Source organism: Pogona vitticeps, chromosome ZW-PAR (genome assembly GCF_051106095.1).
Source record: "Pogona vitticeps strain Pit_001003342236 chromosome ZW-PAR, PviZW2.1, whole genome shotgun sequence".
NCBI classification, from domain to species: domain Eukaryota; kingdom Metazoa; phylum Chordata; class Lepidosauria; order Squamata; family Agamidae; genus Pogona; species Pogona vitticeps.
In genome coordinates this window covers 10,739,184-10,759,984 of record NC_135800.1, presented here as the reverse complement: position 1 = coordinate 10,759,984, position 20,801 = coordinate 10,739,184, and the positions used below count along the sequence as shown (strand labels likewise).

The 20,801-nt window shown below is 47.3% G+C and overlaps 1 protein-coding gene across 2 annotated transcripts in view; it reads right to left on the bottom strand.

The window, feature by feature from the left end:
* EHMT1 (euchromatic histone lysine methyltransferase 1) overlaps positions 1–20,567 on the bottom strand; it is a 114,590-nt gene extending 94,023 nt beyond the window's left edge. The window contains exon 1 of one of the 2 annotated variants that reach the window (XM_072984980.2): positions 20,486–20,567. In XM_072984980.2, coding sequence (XP_072841081.2) covers positions 20,486–20,506 — 21 coding nt within the window. In that variant the 5' untranslated portion in view covers positions 20,507–20,567. The remainder of the gene's footprint in view (positions 1–20,485) is intronic. The other variant, XM_072984982.2, reaches the window with a different exon arrangement.
* Positions 20,568–20,801: the final 234 nt, after the last annotated feature.

Here is a 20,801-nt window from a genome sequence, read left to right as displayed (position 1 = left end):
AAGCCGAACGGACGGTCAGTCTGGAAGCACTTCTGCTTCGCAGCAAATCTCTGCCTAGCTTGTTTATGCGATCCCGCGCACGGCGGTGCAAGAATGATGCCCAGTTCTGGCCAGTCCTTTGGGCGCCTTGCCCTGGCCTCTCTTCCAAATGCACAACACAACTGGAAAGGAGGCACAACCCCGTCTCAAACGGGGGCTCTCTGCCCCCACCCAATTTCCTTCAGAAGGGTCTCATTTACTCCAACTCAGCCCTCAAACAGATCCCGAGAACCCCTTGAGTGGTCTATCCTCAGGGTCTATCCACTGAAGGGGCCGGGCGTGTGGCATCGCTTGGGCAGCAAATTCCCCTCCTGCCAGCCTGCTAAGCCTCATCGTTCCTGCAAACAGACAGCCACCACGACCCGTTTTCTCTTTCTTGTCAAGGGCTTCCAACCCTATTCACCAGATGAGGATTCTGATCGTATCGGCAGACGGACGACGCATCTGCTGAGCATACTTGCATCCACCTCCAGCAGTTCTTCGCTGGTTTCCCTGGAAACCAAACTCCTTTCTCTCCCCCCCCCCCAAAAAAAACCTTTCAGGCCTCCTCTTTCTTCAGGGCGACAGAACGAAAGGCTGCCTTCAGCTCTTGAGGGTAAGAAGCCGTAAAAGGGAACGAGCGAGATCCCAGCGAGATCCCAACGGAAGGGTCCTTCAACGATATGGATGATGATTCAAAGATATGGAGAAAGTAAGGAGTAAATTGTTCATACCTGCCACGCTGAGATAATCCAAACCCAAAACTGGTGTGTGTCTGTGCATGTGTATGTGTGCGCGTGCACACATGTGTGTGCGTGAGAGAGACTCCAAAACAATATCTTCTGTTGTCTTCGGTGGACAAGTCAAGAAAACACCAGCCAAACGTTCTGTTGTTTACGGTGACCTGGGAATACTGCTTCAAGCATACACATTTATTTGGTTTAAATAGGTTTGCCTGCCTTTCTGCTTAAAAAGGACCCAACCAAGGCTTACACCATTAAAATACAATATTTAAAAGCTAAAAAAACCCCACATATACAAATAATAAAAAGAATCAAGCCAACACCACTCTAAGAAACAGGCAGCAGAAGCAGCGTCAAAAACACCTTCAAAGGCAGAACAAGCCATTTTACAAAAATCCTACTCAGAGAAAGCCTGCCTGAAGAGGAAGGTCTTGGCCCGCTCAAGGAAGAACAGCCGAGAGGGGGCCAGGCGGGCCTCCAGGGGCAGGGAGTTCCAGAGTCTCTGGGAGCAGCCACAGACTGTCCGTCATATTATTATACGCGCGAGTGATTCATCAGGACTCAGTTTTTAGAAGGAGCTATCAAACCTGCTGAGTGGAAGAAGAATGGTAGCATCAAAAAAGGAAGAAGAAGCCAGGATTGTTCCCCTACAGTTCAATGCATTCCAATGGGGGGGGGGGGGGAAATTCACCAAAAATTAACGAAGACTCAGAACAAAGCCAAATTAAGTTTGCAAAGGTTTTACAAGGTGCACTAACGATTCCAAGCATTTTAAACAGTTTTTGAACATTTTAAGACACTTTAAAAATAGCGAAAACGGACCTGTCAAAACCACTGAAATGCACTGAAACCTATTCAATGCATTCCAATGGGGGAACCGCGTTTCGCTTAGCGATGTTTCCTATGGCGATTTTCGCTTAAGGACGGTAATCCATTCCCACTGAAACGGATTATCCGGTTTTCAATGCATTCCTTAGTGATGTTTTCCCATAGCAATGTTTTTTTTTTAACCAATTAACATCGCTAAGCGAGGCACCACTATATATTGGTATATAAGCTGCCTCTCTAGGTACCCAGTAATCATTCATTCATGCAGGGTGCGGAGACCAATAAATGGTGCAGCCACGAAAGACGGCTTTCATGACAGCGAGCGACCCAGGCGAGACCGCAACGTTCTCTCCAACCATTTGCACTGCAACATGTCCTGACTTCATCCGTCTTCCGTACACTGACCTTACTCACTTTTGTAAAAGGAATGAGAAAGCCACCGCCACCATCATTTTTAAAAACTTTGGGGTGCTCCTCTGGCGAGGAGAACGAGGGTGGCCATCCCGATTTTTCAAGCAGGAGGCAACTGATAACGTTGGCCGCTTTATTTTCAATCCCCTTCATCGTTATCCCGAACTTTCCCCCCCACACATCCAGCATCCTCTGTTTACCTTTTCATTTAGAGATCTACTCTGACCCCAAAATCTGCCTCTAGGTCACTACCTTCATTCACATAAGGAGACAGCAAGATTCCCAGGAGGAGACAGACCATCATGCTGGGTAAAGAGGAAGGCCAAAGATGAGATGGGTTGGCTCCCTCAAGGAAGCCACTGGCTTGAGTTTCCAAGAATGAGCCGGGCAGTTTGAAGACAGGACTTACTGGAGGTAGCCATAAGTTGGGGGTGACTAGATGCACATAACAACAGCAACAACAGGCCATACATACAGGTGTATATGCACAACTCTACGGGAAGTTATCTTGGTTTTTTAAGTTTTTTTCTGCCCCAACAGTTCTCACTTCATATTCACCCCACCCCTGTTTTCCATTTTTATCGTCACTGGTAAAATCCTGTGATTCTAACTGTACCTTTTGTCCTACGGCTCCAGTGGGTCATAAATCTGACAAGTGGGAAGTTCTGCCTGCTGTCAGAGAAGCCCGGGGAGGGGTGGTGCTACCCTTCTGGGTGAAAGTCCTGCAGCTTCTTCCCACTTTGCTGCTCCTCCCTGGGGGAAAAGCTACGCAAGCATAGATTTCCATTTACTGAAACATTATCCCTCCAGGCATGCACATCTTTCAGTGCTATGTGGCCAGGGTGGTGATGGCGTCAGATGGCAAAGGAAGGCCTTCCACTTCTTAACTAACTGACCAGTTAACAACACAAAATCTGGTTTGCTGGATGCCTGGCATACTGGGGCAACCTCCCATTAGGGTCAACAGACCCCCTTCTCCTCTTAAGGACGTACTGCTTCTAGAGATGGCATCCGTGTCTCCTCTAAGTGAGGCCCTTTGACGCAGCAGGACCATCAAATAAAGTAGGTGGCACCTCGTTGTGTGGGTGGAGCATCTCGCAGCCTGAAGCTACACAAGAAGTCCTGAAATGAGTCACATTTTTACTCTGCATAACATAACGTTAGAGCAGGGGTGGGCAATTAATTTCTAAAGGTGGGGGCCACACGAAAAATATGAACTGTGTTTGGGGGCCGAATGAACTTTACTTTAAAATAAAATGAAACAGTGATGTTATGATTGTTTTTATTTTAAACTTGTTAATCTTCACATATACTAAAGAAGTTTTTCTGCGGTATGTTAAAGATAAGCAACTGGTCAACTTTAGACAAAAAGCTGTAAATGGTTTTGATGTTCAAAACTGTCCGTGGGCCGGACAGGAGTGGCTCGCGGGCCATATGTGGCCCTCGGGCCGCACTTTGCCCAGGTCTGCCTTAGAGCAAAGCTCAGCAGAACTGAGCAGAAAAGGAGGGGGCAGACAAACGTCAAAGCAAACCCTGTTCTGATAAATAAATGCTTTGTAATAGACACATGCATCTCTCCAAAACACTTCTGGCTATCGATGGAAGCAACAGTTAGAGAGAGAAAGAGAGCATTTCAGAGCCCTTTTGGGCTCGCCAATATGTCACTGTGATAACAGGTTGATTAACAGGCAAAAGCTAAAACACTTCTACCACCATGCATTAGGCCAGACTGAAGAAAAATCATGTTGTATTTTCTCCACTGGAAGAACCTTCTCTCCCCACCTGGCTGCATAAAACTTAGAACTTTACTAACTTATATAATTACAACAGCAAGAGGTTTTGGCCTCTCTTTAGATGCCAGTGAATAACCAAAGGGATTTACAGGCCCCGTTAAGTCGTGAGCTCTATTCTTACTTTCACTTTACTTTTTTTAACTCTCTTGAAAAGAACACGGAAAAGCCCGTTATCTGAGTCAAACTTTTTGTACTTTTCTCCAACACTCAAAATAATGCAGGATTTCCATTGATCCTCTTAAAACACGGGACTGGTTCATATATCACACCCAGCTTGTTTTCACCTATAATACATTATGTGCTTAACTTTTGTCAAACTCCAAGACACCAAGAGAAGGATAGATAATTGAAATAATCGCATATTCCTCCCACGCCAGTCCCTGCACGCCTTTCCCATGATAGCTTGCTCTGTTCCTTTTTTCCTTTTTGTTCCTAACTGCAGTGGGGAAATCTTTAACACAGGTTCTTCAGAAAGCACCAGGTATAGGTGCCTAGATGGCACAATGATGAATGATTTAAATATATATCATATATAAAATCCTTCATCTTTGTGCCATCCGGACACCTATACCTGGTGCTTTCTGAAGAACCCGTGTTAAAGATTTCCCCACTGCAATTAGGAACAATTAGCAACTCTCTATATATACAGTGGTGCCTCGCTTAGCGATGTTAATCAATGCAGCAAAAATCGCCGCTAACCGAAAACATCGCTAAGCGATTTTTAAAAGCCCATAGGAATGCGCTGAAACTCCTTCAATGCATTCCTATGGGGAAAAAAGTTACCTTTAAGCGGAAAATCCTCCATAGAGCGGCCATTTTCGCTGCGAGGAATCCATCCCAAAACACAGCAGGCGGCCATATTTTTTACCCGGCGGCCATTTTGGAACCGCCGATCAGCAGTTGGGAAAACATCGCTATGCGAAAATCGGTAAGCGAAACAGCTTACCGATCATCGCAAAGCGATTTTTTCCCATTCAAAACATCGCAAAGCAATCGTTTTTGCAATCGCAAAAACCAAATCGCTATGCGATTTTGTCGTTAACCGGGGTGCTCGTTAAGCGAGGCACCATTGTATATAGTTTTATTTATGTGCATAATCTGTGTAAACGGATTAATGAAGAAAACCAATTTGAGGTATCCTTTACCATCCTTAAGGGACGTGGTGGCGCGGCATGTTAAACGCAGAAGCCTCTGGGCTGCAAGGTCGGAAGACCAGCAGTCGTGAGATCGAATCCACGCGTCGCTTGTCCCAGCTCCTGCCAACCTAGAAGTTTGAAAGCATGTAAAAATGCAAGAAGATAAATAGGTACCACCACGGTGGGAAGGTCGCGGTGTCCCATGTCTAGTCACGCTGGCCATGTGACCACGGGTACTGTCTTCGGACAAACGCTGGCTCTACGGCTTGGAGATGGGAATGGGCACCACACCCTAGAGTCGGACACGACTGGAATAAATGTTAAGGCAATACCTTCATTAGAATAACTGCAAAATAGGCAACTTCTTGAGTTCCCTAGAACCTCTCATCAGACTATCACCCCACTCAGTCGCATAGAGAAAATTGTCCAAACAACGGGTATTTGCCCCCAGTATTCATCAACCTCACCTTTTCTGTGTGCAAAAAAATGACAACAAAGGCAGCAGAAAAAGGAAGGAAGGAAATCCCATGACCTCACTATGTATACACCTTCCATCTTGTGTCCTTCCCAACTCTGAGGGGGAAAAAAATCTAAACCACATTGTAAAATGCCCTACAAATCCCCCGTCACAAAATTAACTTCCCCCTGCTGTGCCCAGTTCTCTGTTTTTATCATTATAACAAGCTTGTGCAATTATCAGTGACAGTTTAGGACGCTTCAAATACATTTTGATGGCATTTAAAAGAGAAAGTCAAGACCGCTTGATGGTATGAGGGCAGCGTAGAGCATAATAAAAGGGGAAATCATGGTTTGGAAGGTAGGTAGGTAGGTAGGTAGGTAGGTAGGTAGGTAGGTAGGTAGGTAGGTAGGTAGGTAGGTAGGTAGGTAGGTAGGTAGGTAGGAAGGAAGGAAGGAAGGAAGGAAGGAAGGAAGGAAGGAAGGAGCTGATGATGAATAGAAGGAAGGAAGGAGCTGATGATGAATGGAAGGAAGGAAGGAAGGAAGGAAGGAAGGAAGGAAGGAAGGAAGGAAGGAAGGAAGGAAGGAAGGAAGGAAGGAAGGAAGGAAGGAAGGAAGGAAGGAAGGTAGGTAGGTAGGTAGGTAGGTAGGTAGGTAGGAAGGAAGGAAGGAAGGAAGGAAGGAAGGAAGGAAGGAGCTGATGATGAATAGAAGGAAGGAAGGAGCTGATGATGAATGGAAGGAAGGAAGGAAGGAAGGAAGGAAGGAAGGAAGGAAGGAAGGAAGGAAGGAAGGAAGGAAGGAAGGAAGGAAGGAAGGAAATGTAAGCCACATTAGTCAACTTGCAAATTTTTTTTATCCACATCATTGTGGTTGTCGTCAGGCTTTCTCTGTGACATGGAGTGGTTTGTGTGTTTATGGATAAATAGTTAGATTTTTTTATAAAGAACAGCGCCTAAATTTGGATACATGCATCAACTTCTCCTGTTTCTATGACAACGCAGATTTCTAATTCTTTAAAAGCAGAATGGGGACACGGAGAGCTTAAGGTAAGAAAGAAGAGGCTGAAACTTGACTTGATTCATTATTATTCTCTCTAGGTAGGTGCCATTTTTCAACAAGCCACCTTCATTTTTTGGTGGTTGTTGTGGGTTTTTCAGGTTCTTTGGCCGTGTTCTGAAGGTTGTTCTTCCTGACATCTCCTCCCCTCTCTGAAAGTCTGATCCTTAGCATTTCAGCGCCTGCCACAAACTGGAAACAAGAAACCTATTGCCCAAAACCCAACCGCTGCTTCCATAAAGTCTGCATAACCAGCTGCCCAGAACGGCTGTCAGTCCATGTGGTGCCATGTCTCGGTTACGGGCCTGGCCGTGGCGTCTCATGGCACAATCCAGGCGCACTCCAGTCCAACAACTGCAATCGGTAGCAGTGGTGAGTGATACAAACCTTCGGCAAACATCAACAGGATCTTGGCTGGTGTATCTGGCAGGCCCCCCTCCCCAAAAAATGAACAACCTGAGTTAGAAGCAAAAGCCAAGCAGAAGGTCTTCCTTCAACAGCTGTGTAAAGGCAGGCTCTGTTTTGCACACAGACACACACAGACAAAAACACAGGGCTGCATTCTCAGGCTTCTGGACGTCTGGAACTACACACCCCATCATTCTCCATTGTGGGGGCTCACCCCGGCAGAGAGAAACTTTACAGACCCCAACTGTGGCTCACCTGGGAGAAGGCTGACCAAGACGCTGCCCAGCTTCTTGTTCAGAATGGAGGTTCCCCACTAGCATAGGGCCAGGAGCGGGGACCTGGGGCAGAACTAGGCCTAACCGGGCCTCAACCTCCGCCACCTCCACCCCGCCCACAGCTGAGGCCCTTCTTCCAGGTGAGCCACATGGAGTTGCCCGCCTGTCAGGCAGAATTCCCAGGATGACCGAGAACTCCCAGGATTCGGGGTCCAAGAGACCCAAAACTCCAGTCCCTAGCAGCCGGACGTCAACGACACCAGCTGGAAACCTAGTTTGTGTGCCAAGATTAATGGGGCAACAGCCTCCCTTGGTCTTTTCCATTTGGCTGCCCTGCTTTACCCGCGGCGAGACGCGAGACTGTGAGTTTAGGAGAGGCTCATCCACTACAAAGCCTTCAGAGTAGCCACCTTATTCTACCCTCATAAAGAGCAACCAAGCAGAAGCTCACCAAACAGCATCGGTCCCAAGCGCCAGGGTCCCTTATCATTGGCTGCGTTAGATGGGGTTGATGGACTTTGCAATCCAACCCTCTTTGGGAAGACTTCGCCCACCTCTGATGGAAGGCACAAGGTGGTCTCCAGCAGCACACACCCCCGTTATGCCTATGGACTTGTTACGTTCTCAGCCATTAGTTCCGCGAGTTTCGGTCCAAGAGCGACAGGGTTACCCGAGGTTCAGAACCACCGCTCCAACCTGCAATCAGACCCCTAACCATTCGCTCGCAAGTCCAAGGGAACAAGGTCCTTTGGATCTCCTCAAACTTCAGAGATGGCCAGTTCAGAAAACAACTTTTGGTTGGGTTTTCTGAACGCCTGCATCTTTGAACCGTACCGTTTTGAAAAATTTATTTTCTGCCAACCCCTGCTTCCTTCAAAAGCCTGCTTTCAGAAGATCCAATCCTATCACAATGGGCTCAACCCAAGCCGCCCATCTGTCCTTCGCCTATGGACGCAAAGAGATCAATGGGTCCCCTTCGACCCGCTTAAGACTCCGTCTCCTGGAATCCGAATCCCTTCCAAGCAGCAAAGAGAAGGCTTTCAACTTTCCACTCCCATCGTTCCAGCCGGTCCGACCCCCGCCCCCAAACAGCATCCAAAGGGCGGACGGTTTTCTGAAAAAGAAGCAGGCCATTCTTTCATGTGGAGGAGAGGATTACTGAAGCAACAAATTAATCAGCTTAGAGGAGTTTGTAAACTGCAGAGCATTTCAGTTTTTATGGAAGGATTTTTAGGGTAATGTTGCTTAGGTGGGGGCAGAGATACCATTTCCCCTCCCATGCTCAAAGGATATGCCAGAATGGTTTTAGAGCAGCAGTTCCCAAGCTTAGGTAACCCAGGTGTTTTTGGACGGCAACTCCTAGAAACCTTGGTTTAGAGTTCCAGAAGAAGACTGGGGAGACCTTGGTTCAAATCCCCAGTTGGTCACGAAACTCACCCTTCCAACCTTTTTGCAAGGATTAACTGGGGAGGAGATGAGCTCACCACATAAAAACTGAGAGAGAAATGTCAGGAAAAATATTATCTTCATCCGTGGATCCTTCCAGATTTTTCGGTGCTTCCAGTGAAGAAAACCAGAGCAAAATCTGGGATCCATTTGCAAGTTATTTCCACAAAATCCAGATGAGATGGGAGCTGACGCTGTCCTCCACTTAAGAAGACCCTTGCTCTTTGTTTTGTAATCAATTTGAAGCATCAAGGTTATCTGTTTTAAACTGTTGAGGACAACCTTCCTCTCCTTCAGAGCCATCTTGGCGAGGCCAACATTGACAGAAAAATCAATGGACTCAAAAGGTGCCCCAAATTGTTTCGGGGAAGAGTTTGGAAAAGTTCCTCTCTTTCACTCCCAGAATCTCTATACAGTGGTGCCTCGCAAGACGAGCGCTCTGTTTTACGATGAAATGGCATAACGATGAAGTTTTTGCAATCGCAAAAGTGATCGCAAAACGATGTTTCCTATGGGGTTTTTTTCGCTTTGCGATGATTGGTTCCCTGCTTTGGGAACCGATTCTCGCAAAACGACAATTTTCCTACAGCTGATCGGCGGTTTCAAAATGGCCGCTGGGTAAAAAAAATGGCCGCCTACTGTTTTCTGGGACGGATTCCTTGCTGCACGGGCAGCGAAAATGGCCACGCTATGGAGGATCTTTGCTGGACGGTGAGTTTCAAGCCCATTGGAATGCATTAATCGGGTTTTAATGCGTTTCTGTGGGCTTTTTAATTTCGCTTTGCGATGTTTTCATTCTACAGCGTTTTCGCTGGAACAAATTAACATCGTAATGCGGGGCACCACTGTATAAACCCTGGAAGATATGGAGGAGCATCCTATGACTGAAGATGACAGCATCAAGTCAAACAGCATACATCCTAAGTGTCTCATTGCCCCTAGCTAATTGTCGTCATCATCATTATAGGTCATCCAGTCAATGCTGACTTATGGCAACCCCCTCCAGGGCCTTCCAGGTAGGGAAGACTCTTCTCCCAGGGGGTACAACCTCCGGCACCACCGCCAGAGACCTAAACCCAGAGGCATTTAGGTGTAGGTATCTGGCTACCTAAAGCCAGCACGAGTTTATGGGTTGTAGGTGCCACTAGTTAATGGGTCCTATTCCTCATCCTGTTCCAACCAAGTCATACACCGTTCGACTTATCCTGGTGTACGCAAGGAATCAAATTCTGGCCCTCAGATGCTGTTACCTAAGAGGAACTTCCCGCAGAGGTGGATCGAGCACACCGCATGCTTATTTCTACACCTTTTAAAGTAAAATATTCTACACCATCATATACTGTACTGTAAAACCTTCGAGAAGCAGGCAGGGAGCGAACTGGCTGGGAGAGTAAAGCCTACAAGATCCAAACTTTTCCTGACAAATTTCCTTCCAGAAGGGTTTAGCGGTAGTGCTACGAGACAAGACGATTAAACTCTGAGCATAGGAAAGAGAGAAGAAACACGGACTTTTTGGAAGGAGAGCAAAGTAAAACCATCAACAAGGAAGGCAACGTCTCTAAAGCTTAAGAGGCAGGGTTTTAGAGGGGGAGTGAAGCCCTCTCCCACACAACTTCCTAGCTTATCATCACACATAATTACCATCCTTAGAGCAATAATGCAAGGATTTGACATTACCCTCCACTGCATAATGAGCAGCCTAAAGAGTTAAGGAACTGAAGAAAAAGCTAAGGCCCTCTAATGGTCCTTATTAGCCAAGTGAAGACTGCTAAGGAGGTACCACCGAATTTGTTTGCTATTTCCTTTTCTCCTTTGTTGTTTGTACCAACCCATTATCCTTCCTTCTGAAGATAATCATCTTGCAAAACCAGCTGTTCTCACTCAGAAAGAAATCCCCAACCATCACCATAGCATCTTGCAGTGTTCGTTCCTACCCAGAATTTTTTTTTTTTTTTTTGAAAGAGAGAGAGAAAGAGAGAGGGAGAATTAACTAACATTCACCTCTTACAGTAAGAATATTAGAGGAATTAATATTCACTTCCTGTGTCTTGGAAGCTGGGTCTAGATTTCCCAGTGCTACTTCCTTTGGACGCAAGTTATTTCAGACAGAGTGGATAAAAAACAATTATTAAAAGATCAATTTAAATAATGGTTTAAATTTTTTAAAAAATGTAAATTGTGATCTAAATCCACCCTGATTTCAAAAATTGGAAAAGTCTACCATTTTGGAAGACGCGTCCGAGAATATTCTGGCCGTCACAATCATAGCCAGGCTACGAAAGATGCAGGGAACGTGAAAATACAGTACAGTACAGTACTTTATTTTGTGGCTATCACCACAACATCTCTCATACTGTCACTTGGCAAGAGCAAAACCTTAGGGATTTTTTAGTTCTCACCTGTAAGAAAGCTATTTTGCCCTCAAGTAATGCTGAGGAATAGCTATTTCAGAAGAACTGAAATGTGTAAACTGGACTAAGTTAGAATAACTGCACAAAAATATTTCTACCCAAATACAGGGAGGTTTTGAAAGAGACAAATGTTTCAAGTAAGTCAGAAGTAATAAACTCAAATGGTTCAATAACAGGCATTGTTAGCTTTAAAATAATCTTTTCTATATTCAGCCGACTCAAGAGCTACAGCAGGATATTTATGTATTTACCACATCTCACTGATTGGTTTAATTGATTCATGAAGATTGTGGGCTGTTTAGTGAACCATCGTTTCTGCATTATTTGTTAAAATTACAAAATTGTTTGGCATATCCAGTCCCGCTGGAAAAAAAACCTGTATTGTTTTTCTCTCTCTGCATCTGCTTTTGTTTAACTCCGCACACATGGTTTCGTTTATAAGGTATGTTTAACGTGCACCGTCACCGGAGTGCCATGTTGCATTTCTGCTGCTGCTCCTCATTTCCAAGAAAGTCAATAAAAATATGTACTGGGTAAGGAACAAAAGCAAACCCAACTGGCATAGGTAATCAATCAACAGGTATGACTCTTAAAGAAAAAAACATTGGCTGAAATCCAATAAATCACTACTAGAGTAGGCCCACTGAATCCCTGGCCCCCAAGAGGAGTTGATTCACCAAATCCCCACTAAGATTCAACGGAGGCGACTTTGAGTTGCTACTTATGACAGGATTTCAGCCACCGTTTGAAAGTCTGCTGACAGTGGCTCAAATCCTGTGGCTTAGAGTAGCGAGGGTCAGGGTGGACCCATATGAATCAGTGGGGAATGTCGTGAGTCAGTCCCTCGGCTGAATGAAAACCGAGCGCTAATACTCAACCAGACTCGGCCTCTTGGAATCGGTGGAACTCACTGAGATGACTCACCAAGCCCCCACTGACTCAATGGGGCTACTCTCGCGAAGTTTACTACATTGAACAACAGGATCTCAGTCATTATTGGCATCATCTGCCAGGAGGCAGAAATTATGGGATGTGACACATCAAAGAGAATACAAACACATTACAAAGCAGTATTAAAAAAACACGATCATACATGCCAGGGTGAAGCAAAAAGGCTCATTTTCCAAAAACACCAGCCCTTGGGGAGACCCAAGGTTGGGAACCACTGCCACAAGGTCTGGAGTTAAGCTATACCCTCCCTTTGTCTTCCAACTTCTCCAAATAATCTGACTGAGAATTTCTGGTTTCTCACCCTCTCCTGATGGGACTCATTTTGTTTTACCCAGATAAAAATCCCTCATGGTGGATTTACCCACGACTTCGCCTTTGCTGCCAGGAACGAGGATAACTTGTGCAAAACAACCTTAAACTTGCATATTGGTTGGTTTTTGCTTGGAGGAGGGAGGCGGAAAAGCCCTTTTTCTTTCGTCTGACCTTGACCGAAAGTAAACCTGACCAGGTAGACAGACCCATCTCACAGCTGCTTCCTCCCTTACAGAAACCCACAACCTACCAACTGGGGGTCGGACGCAAAATGGCAGGTCTAAGGCATGAAGGGCTCTCTTGTTTTTCAGGACCAGAACGGAGTTCACTGTCCTCTCGCACAGAGACCCACCCCGGATTTCATTCTGCCAGCCTAATTTAGGGTGGATGGGGAACCTGGCTGTTACGAAGGACCAGGAACGAGAGCCCGTTTGCGCCCATCTCCCAGGGGCGAGCCTACAGACCCAGCTGCTCAGACAAGGTCAGAAGTGAGACCGAACACTTCCACCCTCCATCAGCCGAACAGCGAAATGACAGGAGACCCTGGCGATGCCCCCTCTGCATCCGCACACTGCCAAAGTCTCTCTTCTCCCTCTCCCTCATTTGCTTCATGCCATCGCCATAATCCCAATGCCACGGCCCCTCCAGCTTTATTGAAGACCCAACAAGGATCTCACACCAAAACAGACTGGACTGGGGAAAGGCCAGGGACCAGCCCGGGCCTGATGCGTTCTTCGAGCCATCCCGTAAGCCTGCAAGGTGGGCACGACGCATTCCCTGTACGCACGGGCACACAAAAGCATGCATGCTCCAAGATGAGAGGCACACGCCGGCAACTGAAGGGACTCACCTGCAAAGTAAGTGAAGGAATGCAAAAAGCAAGCCCAGTGAGGGAGGCCAAGTTTTAACAAGGCATTTGCAAAACCTCAGTGCACGGATCGTGACGTATTGCAGATCAATACCGGAAGAGATGGCGCTTCCCCTAAGGAAATCTGGAGCATATGAAAACCTCTGTCTTTTTTATCTTCATGCACCTGATGCTCACTTTTAAAGCCTGCCCCACCTAAAGGGATAGATCCCATGCAGGGTGGATAAAAACCGTGATTTAAATCCATTTGATTCCACGGACCTGCCAGTATGTTCAGGAGCTCTGGATTCCCCTCCCTCTCCCGACTGCTCCCCAATCAAGTAATCATGTCTTTTTAAACATGAGCAAAAAACGGATTATTTTTGCAGCAGCCTCGGTGAACACCCTTCATTCATCCGTCAAGCGCGCCGGAAGAAACGCAGGCCCATGTCTTTTCTGTTGTAACCCACAATTGTATGGGATTACAATAAGGAATTAAGAAGATCCAGTAGAATCAATTCCCCCAAACAGATCACCCTCAATAAACATCACCTTGGATTCCTACGGACAGTGTTTACAGTTTCCTTGGACATAAAACCCCACTGTGTCCAAGGAGGTTTACTCTCTTCCCAAGAGTATTTCTGATTCCTGTTTGTCTTTGACACGGCCCTAGTTCCTACACATCCTCGTACTTCTAGAAAGTACATCCGCTCTGCCACAAGAGCGTGGCCTTCCTTTAAAATAGGATTATGCTGGCCTAGATTAAAACAGACGCCCTGTGAAGGTCACCCTTTGGCTCTGCTCCTCTCTCAGCTGTCTACTTTTGAATAGGACGGGAGGAAGAGGAGGAGAAGACGCAGGAAACCGGGCTGGAGCCTTCCACGTTGAAAGCAAAAATCACAGAGACCACGAGCGCAGGTCCACTACGCACCTCTCCAGCCATTTTTCCCAGCTCATTCTGCATGGTGAGCCGTTGTTTACTGCAGACAAAACTGCGGGAGGGAGGAAAGACCGCACGCCAGCCCTCTCTGGGAAGGATTACTCTTCCATTTGAGCATGCTCCTTCCAGGTCGTTTTTCCCCCACCCCCACCCCCACCCCCATCCATTTCATGGAATGACGCCTAATTGAAGGTTGCTGATGGGAAGGAACCTCATTTTCAAGATAGGTGAGCCTCTGCTCCTCACGGTCATCATCCTCTGGGTTAACCCTTCCAGGCTTTGAAAGCCCAGTCGTCAAAACTCATGATGTGCTTTCACAAAATACATCCTTATTTTTCCTCTAAGTCTAAACATATGCACATATGACTTTTTCTCTGTGCAGATTCCCCACTCCCCGCTTTTTTTTTTTTACCAGTAAGCTGAACCTCCCCATACTGGCCACTTGGATTGTTTTCCAGTCTTGAGTTTCTCTTTGTCTTCTCAAAGGGCCCAGCGGCACCTCCAAGATTTAAAAAAAAAACTTTCATTTGACCTAAGTTTCCGGGGATAGCAGCTTAGAGAGGGAACAGCGCAGGAGAGAGACAGTGTGGCATAGTGGGCAGAACATCGGATCAGGACTCAGGACAGCTGGGTTCAGATCCGCAGAAGAAAGGAAGCTCTTGCAATGAACAAAAGGTTCAAAAGGATGCCTCCTAAATTTGCTCGGGCAATCGTCTGAGAACTCGTAACATAATTCAGACAAAACAAGAAAACACTCCTAGCTTAAATTTAGTATCAGTAACTCCATTCATAGTTATGTTACAGCTTATTTACTCTGCAATATACTGAGTCTGTGTCTCTTTTCTATACAACCTTTCAATATCCTTTTCGAAATAAAGGCATTGAAACAAACGTACAATAACATCAAATTGTAAACCAGCTTTGTTTCGGGGTTCACTATCGTGACTTGGCAGCCCCATGTAAACTATGGTTTGCGAACTGACATAACACCTAACCATGGTTTTATATTATTTCTAAATTCAGCCTGAAGAGTGTTTCACTTCTTTCACGCGAACAGGTGAAAACATAATAGAACGAAAGGAAGGAAAATAACTATTAAGATTGTTCCCAAACGCTTCTGTAAGACCTTTTAGTGGAGGCAGCTCAGAGGTGTAATTAATGTTCTATTAAGGCAGATCTTAAGCTGCTTCTTACACAATCAAGTTATTCAGACTCTTGCACCTTCAGCATGATGCCTTTAAATTTCATCTTCTCCTGCAAACGACAGAGCTGTCACTCCACAAACAGAAGTTGCTTTCCACCCATGGAAGGACAACTCTGTGCAAAACCTGTCTTCTGGTGCTCCACGATTCGTATCTCAATCTAATCATTGCACTCCTCTTGGCTGTTGTTACCTTAATGAAGTCAACACCCACGGGGAACTGCTGCAGGAAGAGGAAATGACTGTTTGCTGGGTCTTGATTTAGACACACACACACACACAAACTCAGACCTGTCTTGAGCCTGATGCCCTATCCATACAACTGATCAGCCTTGCAGCTAAGTCTCTGTGAGAAACGCAACGTCGGATACCAAGAGAAGTGAATGATTCTCCGAGCTTTCAAGGACATCAGCCAGAAACTTGCAAAAGACGCCAGACACCTGGGAAAGAGCTACACAAACGGCGTGATTTTGTCCTTTTATTCTTCTCCATAGCCCAGTGCTTCCTAACCGTGGGTCCCCAGAGGTTCTTGGACTAAAATGCCTAGAAATCCTGGCCAGCACAGCTAGTGCTGAAGACGCCTGGGAGTTTTATTGGAAGAACATCTTGGACTCAAGGTTGGGAACCACTGCAATAGTCTCACCTGTGAGCAGTTGCTGGTACATCCCATGACATTTCCGATTGATGACAACCCTATAAACCTCCACAAGGCCCTATTATGAACCTCGGGTTTATCATCAAGGCATCAGATAAGAGAGCAAACCTCTCGTAGAAAGCATATCCTTGGAAGACTGATCACTACAGATCCCTCTTTGAATGCTGTAGAACGAAAAGGCAATCAATTAATAATTAGCAGTGGCATGGCGGCAGTCCTCTCTAGAAGCCTGCATGGACAGCTTAGCTCATAGATGTGACGCCTTTAAACCCCACAGCCCAAACAAATCCTTTCCCACATAAAAACCAGAAAGTTGAGCAAAGCTACCCAAAGACACACACACACACCTCAAAAGAATGGAACTAGGAAGCTGCCCATGTAAGTTGTGGGTCAAAGCCACACTTTAAATTTATTTATTGTTCACTCCCCCTCAGAGTCTCTTTTCCTCTAATTCTGAATCTCTTTTCTTTTTCCAGTTCCTTGCTTGACTTTCCCAACGGGGCAAGGGGATCGGGTATAAGCCGATCCCAATTGCTAAGATGAAATCATCTCTATTTCAGCAGCTGATGAACATTAAAATGTGAGTTATTCCGCCTACACTAGTAGCCATTTAAAAAAACCATAAAATCCCCCAAAGGCTATGTGCCCGTAGCCGTCACAGGCCTCGCAACCACATGGGATGGAAACCCCAACGTCAGCTTTGTCTATTCCTTCAATCAGATGGGCGGGATATAAATCAAATAAATAAATAAATAATAAATAAATAAATCCAATATCTCTTGAACCTTCAAATCCACTCTTGTGTGCAAGAGACAAGTTAAAACACCGACACGAGTCCTCGCGGAGCAGAACAAGCCATTTCCCCCAATATAATCCCAGTCTAGCCAACATCTCCCTCCAGGGCTTGAAGATCTCTTTCCTCTGCACTTTGTACGTCTCCACCAACAGCCTTCGGGCTGTTTCTATAGACCGACCGAAAGGGGCAGGGCTTTACATTTTCAGGATTCCAGTCCCATCTCTAGAGAGGAGGTCCTCTCCGTTTGTCCCAAAAGGGCAGAGAGAGAGAAAAGGCACTCCAAGTGATCAACCTATTCCAGTGGGACCAAAACCCACTTCTTCAGACATAAGACGCGCCAAGGCTGTGTCCTCTATATTTATACATAACCCCCCACACACACACACACACAAGGTGGTGAGAGTCATGCCCGGGTGATCTGCCCTCCATTTTCCTCCACCATCACAAGAGCTGCAACAACAACCTTCACAGACCTGCAAGCACAACCTTTTCACCAAACACATTTCACGGGGGAGGGGGGGACCAGAAGGCAGGCATGAATTCAGCCCTTCGCACTCGAGTCTTTGCTCTCCACATTCAATTTTTTTTTCTGCCTAACTAGGCCGTCCTGCCACCAAGCACTTAAAGGTATCACGTATGACATCTCATGAGCATAAAAGAGGAATGGATGACAAATGACTTCCTGGGATTCCAGGAAGGGGAAAGTGCAGCCTCCCTATGCAGCGGAACTACATAGCCCAGCATTCCTCCCCACCGGCCATCCTCGCCAGGGCTGATGGGAGCCGCAGCCCAGCCACAGCTGACAGAGGTCGCAACAGGTCCTCTCCTGCTACAGTCCTTTGAGCAGACTGAGAAACTTGGGGGGGGGGGAGAGAACAAAAAAAAGGATGGCCTGTTAATTAGGAAGAAGAGGCAGTGCATCTGCTTTATTTGAAGGAGGTCCCGAGTTTGAATTCTGAGGAGCAAGTACTCCAGGACCTGAGAGCAGGAGAGCAACTGTTCCTTATCTGTCTGTTTCTCTCACGAAATTACGCAATTGTTCGATGCAAGTACGTTAAACAACGGCAGATTCCAAGGGCTCAGAAGAAGCGTGTCTGTCCTCTCTTCCCCGGGACGCCATGCCTCTTTTCCAATGGCTGCAACGCAAAAAATAAACACAAAGCCAACAAATCCAAAAAACGTGCCGTCATCGCCTACGGCTTGCAATGATTAAAACCCGAGCAAACCTTGCTCTGCCCGGAAAGGGCCGTTCTCTTCCAAGGGCATCCCTTCCCCCCACCACCTGGAGCAGCCCGGCACGCATGGGGTATCCCGTACCCTCCCCATGGGGCTTGCGTGGCCTGCTGTGGAGCAGGGAAGGGAAATGCCATTCCCGCTTAGCCCTTGGTGTCTCTGCCACGTACCCAGGAGGCTGTAGGGGAGCCACGCCGGCCTCACGCCACAGGCGCCACCCTCCTGACTCGGGCCACGCTCCAAACGACAGGCGGCGCCTTCAGACAAAACCCCCCTTCCGCCGCGGCACAGCCAATTATGGTGACCGGGGAGTGCGTTTTATCCAGCCTGCCAGCCTATGCTTCGGCGGCTCCTGGACTGTGGCTACCGTCGGTGGTTTCGGTTCTGGTACCAGAAGAGTTTCCTTCGCTGTCAGGCTTTCCGGTGGGTTTTTTTTAAAATCGGCTTTTGGCTTGCTGGGCCCTGCAAACCCCACTGTTAAGAGGCAGCTTAAAAAAACATTTCTTAATAAATAATAAACCGAACAGCTACTTCCAGGAGAGAAAGGATGAAAATTCCACTGGACACCATCCAATCCGGCTCAAGTTCTTCTGCCATTGAGTGGGAAAGCTAGAAACTATACAGTGGTGCCTTGCTAGACGGTTACCCGGCATGACAGTTTTTTGCTAGACATTGGCTTTTTGCGATCACTATAGGGTTTCGCAAAACAGTGATTCCTATGGGGGAATTTCGCTGGACAATGTTTGGTCCCTGCTTCACAAACGAATTTTCGCTAGACGACGATTTTGACAGCTCCCTCCGCGCTCGCAAAACGGTTGTTTTTGGGACCTAAGCTTCGCAAGACAGCGATATACTTACAATGACAATAAATTATATTATTATTATTATTATTATTATTATTATTATTATTATTATTATTATTATTATTATTATTATTATTATTATTATTATTATTATTATTATTATTATTATTATTATTATTTAAACAGCTGATCGGCGGTTCGCAAAGCGGCTTTCCTATGGCCAATCTTCGCCAGACGACGATTCTTCCCCATTGGAACACATTAAACAGGTTTCAATGCATTCCAATGGGGAAAATGCTTTTCGCTAGACGATGATTTCACTAAACAGCGATTTCAGTGGAACGGATTATCACCGCCTAGCGAGGCACCACTGTATGTTTCCCACCACCACTGGAAACAGAAGTGGGAAAAGAGGGCTCAAAGCGCGCCCCATATTTTGCAATAAATCGGGTCAGGTCCTGGCGCCCATCTTTCTGCCTTGCTCGGCTCTTATTCAGTCCTGTGGAATGGGATTTTGTGGGACGGACGGCAGAGCGCATGGTTTTTTCCACCACGACGATGGTGGTGATGAGGATGATGCTAAGATTCCCATTGAAAGGCCAAGGGGAGCAAAAGGCAGCAATTTTTAATCCTAAAAGGATTACGTTATTATTATTTTTAAAAAATTACATTTTAAATCTTTTGGGCTCATCGTGCGAGGCCTCTCAAAAGCCACGTCTGCATCTGGAACAAATGCGCCATTTAAAAAAAATTTAACACCTATAATTTAAAACAGTACTTAAATGTGTGTGTTTTTTGTTCCGTGTATGAGGTGTCTTTAAAAAAAAAAAGAGGAGAGAACACTCCTGCCTCTGGAAGGCATGAGCAATTTTTCGAAAAGCGATAATTTTAATTTGGAAAAAAATTAATTAAATTTAAAATTGATTTTTTTGGAAAAAAAAATGATTAACTTTGGTTGTTGTTCCACAATGCTCTTTAAAAAGAAAAAAACAATAATAATACGTAGTTATAAAGCGCCCCCCTCCCCCAGATAAAGAAACCTGCTTTGTGGGCCGACCTCCTTGCCCAGAAAAATGGCTCGTTTTTATTCCCCTCATTTCCTTGCGGGGGGGGGGGAGGGGGGGAGGACAGGAAGGTGGGCGGGGGGGGCGGCGGCCCCGGAACCTGGATGGCGCCTGGAGGGCCCCGCGCGCTGAATCAGGAAAGGCGGGCCCCTCTTCCTCCCCTCCCAGGCCACGCCCCCTTCCCAGGCCGAGCCCCGGAGCGAGCATGGCGCAAGCGCCCCGCTGGGCCTTGGCTGGCAGCCGCCCGCCTCCCCGAACCCGGCGCGCTGGATAACCCTCATGGCTTATTTCAAGAGGGGGAAATAAAAAGGTCAAGCCCCGGAACCTGGATGTCACCCGCCCCCTGCCGGCGTTCTAGCCAAGAGGCGCCTCGTTATACAGGTTCCCGGGCTCCTTTTTCCGCCCTCTCCTCCTTCCCCCCCCGCTCCACACAATGGGAGCGGCCCGGCGCCAGTCTTTCCGATGGAGGGCTTGGGTTGTACCATGGCGCCGGCGGGGGTGGTGGTGGCGAGGTCTGAGGGAGGAGGCGCTGCCGGGGAGCGCCCGGCGGGAAGGCAGCGCCGTCCCGGAAGGTACCATTGGCGGGCCCCCCCTCCGCTTCGCCTCCTCGTTCCCGCGCCGCTGCCGCTGCCGCCCCCCGCGCCTCAAAGAGGAGGTGGACGCGGCCGGCGCTCTCGCTCGCTCGCTCGCACTCACCTCACCCTCCACTGTGGCCATGGCCGGAGCAGCCCCGGAGCGGAAGCTCCGCCCCCTTTCTTCCCCTCCCCTCCAGGCTCCCCGGCGCGCGGCCCGCCCACTTGCTGGCCCCGCCCCTTTCATTCATTCGGCGGGTGGGAGGGGGCAGGAGTGCGCATGCGCCCAGCCGACAGCGCCATGGCGCCGCTCACTGAGCGCCCGGAGGCTGTCATGGCGGCGCCCGTAGAGCCGCCTTTTCCGTACAGAAGAGCCCCGGGAATGCCCGGGAAAGTGGGCGGGGCGGCGGGGGGGGGAAATTCTCACCAGATCTATTTAT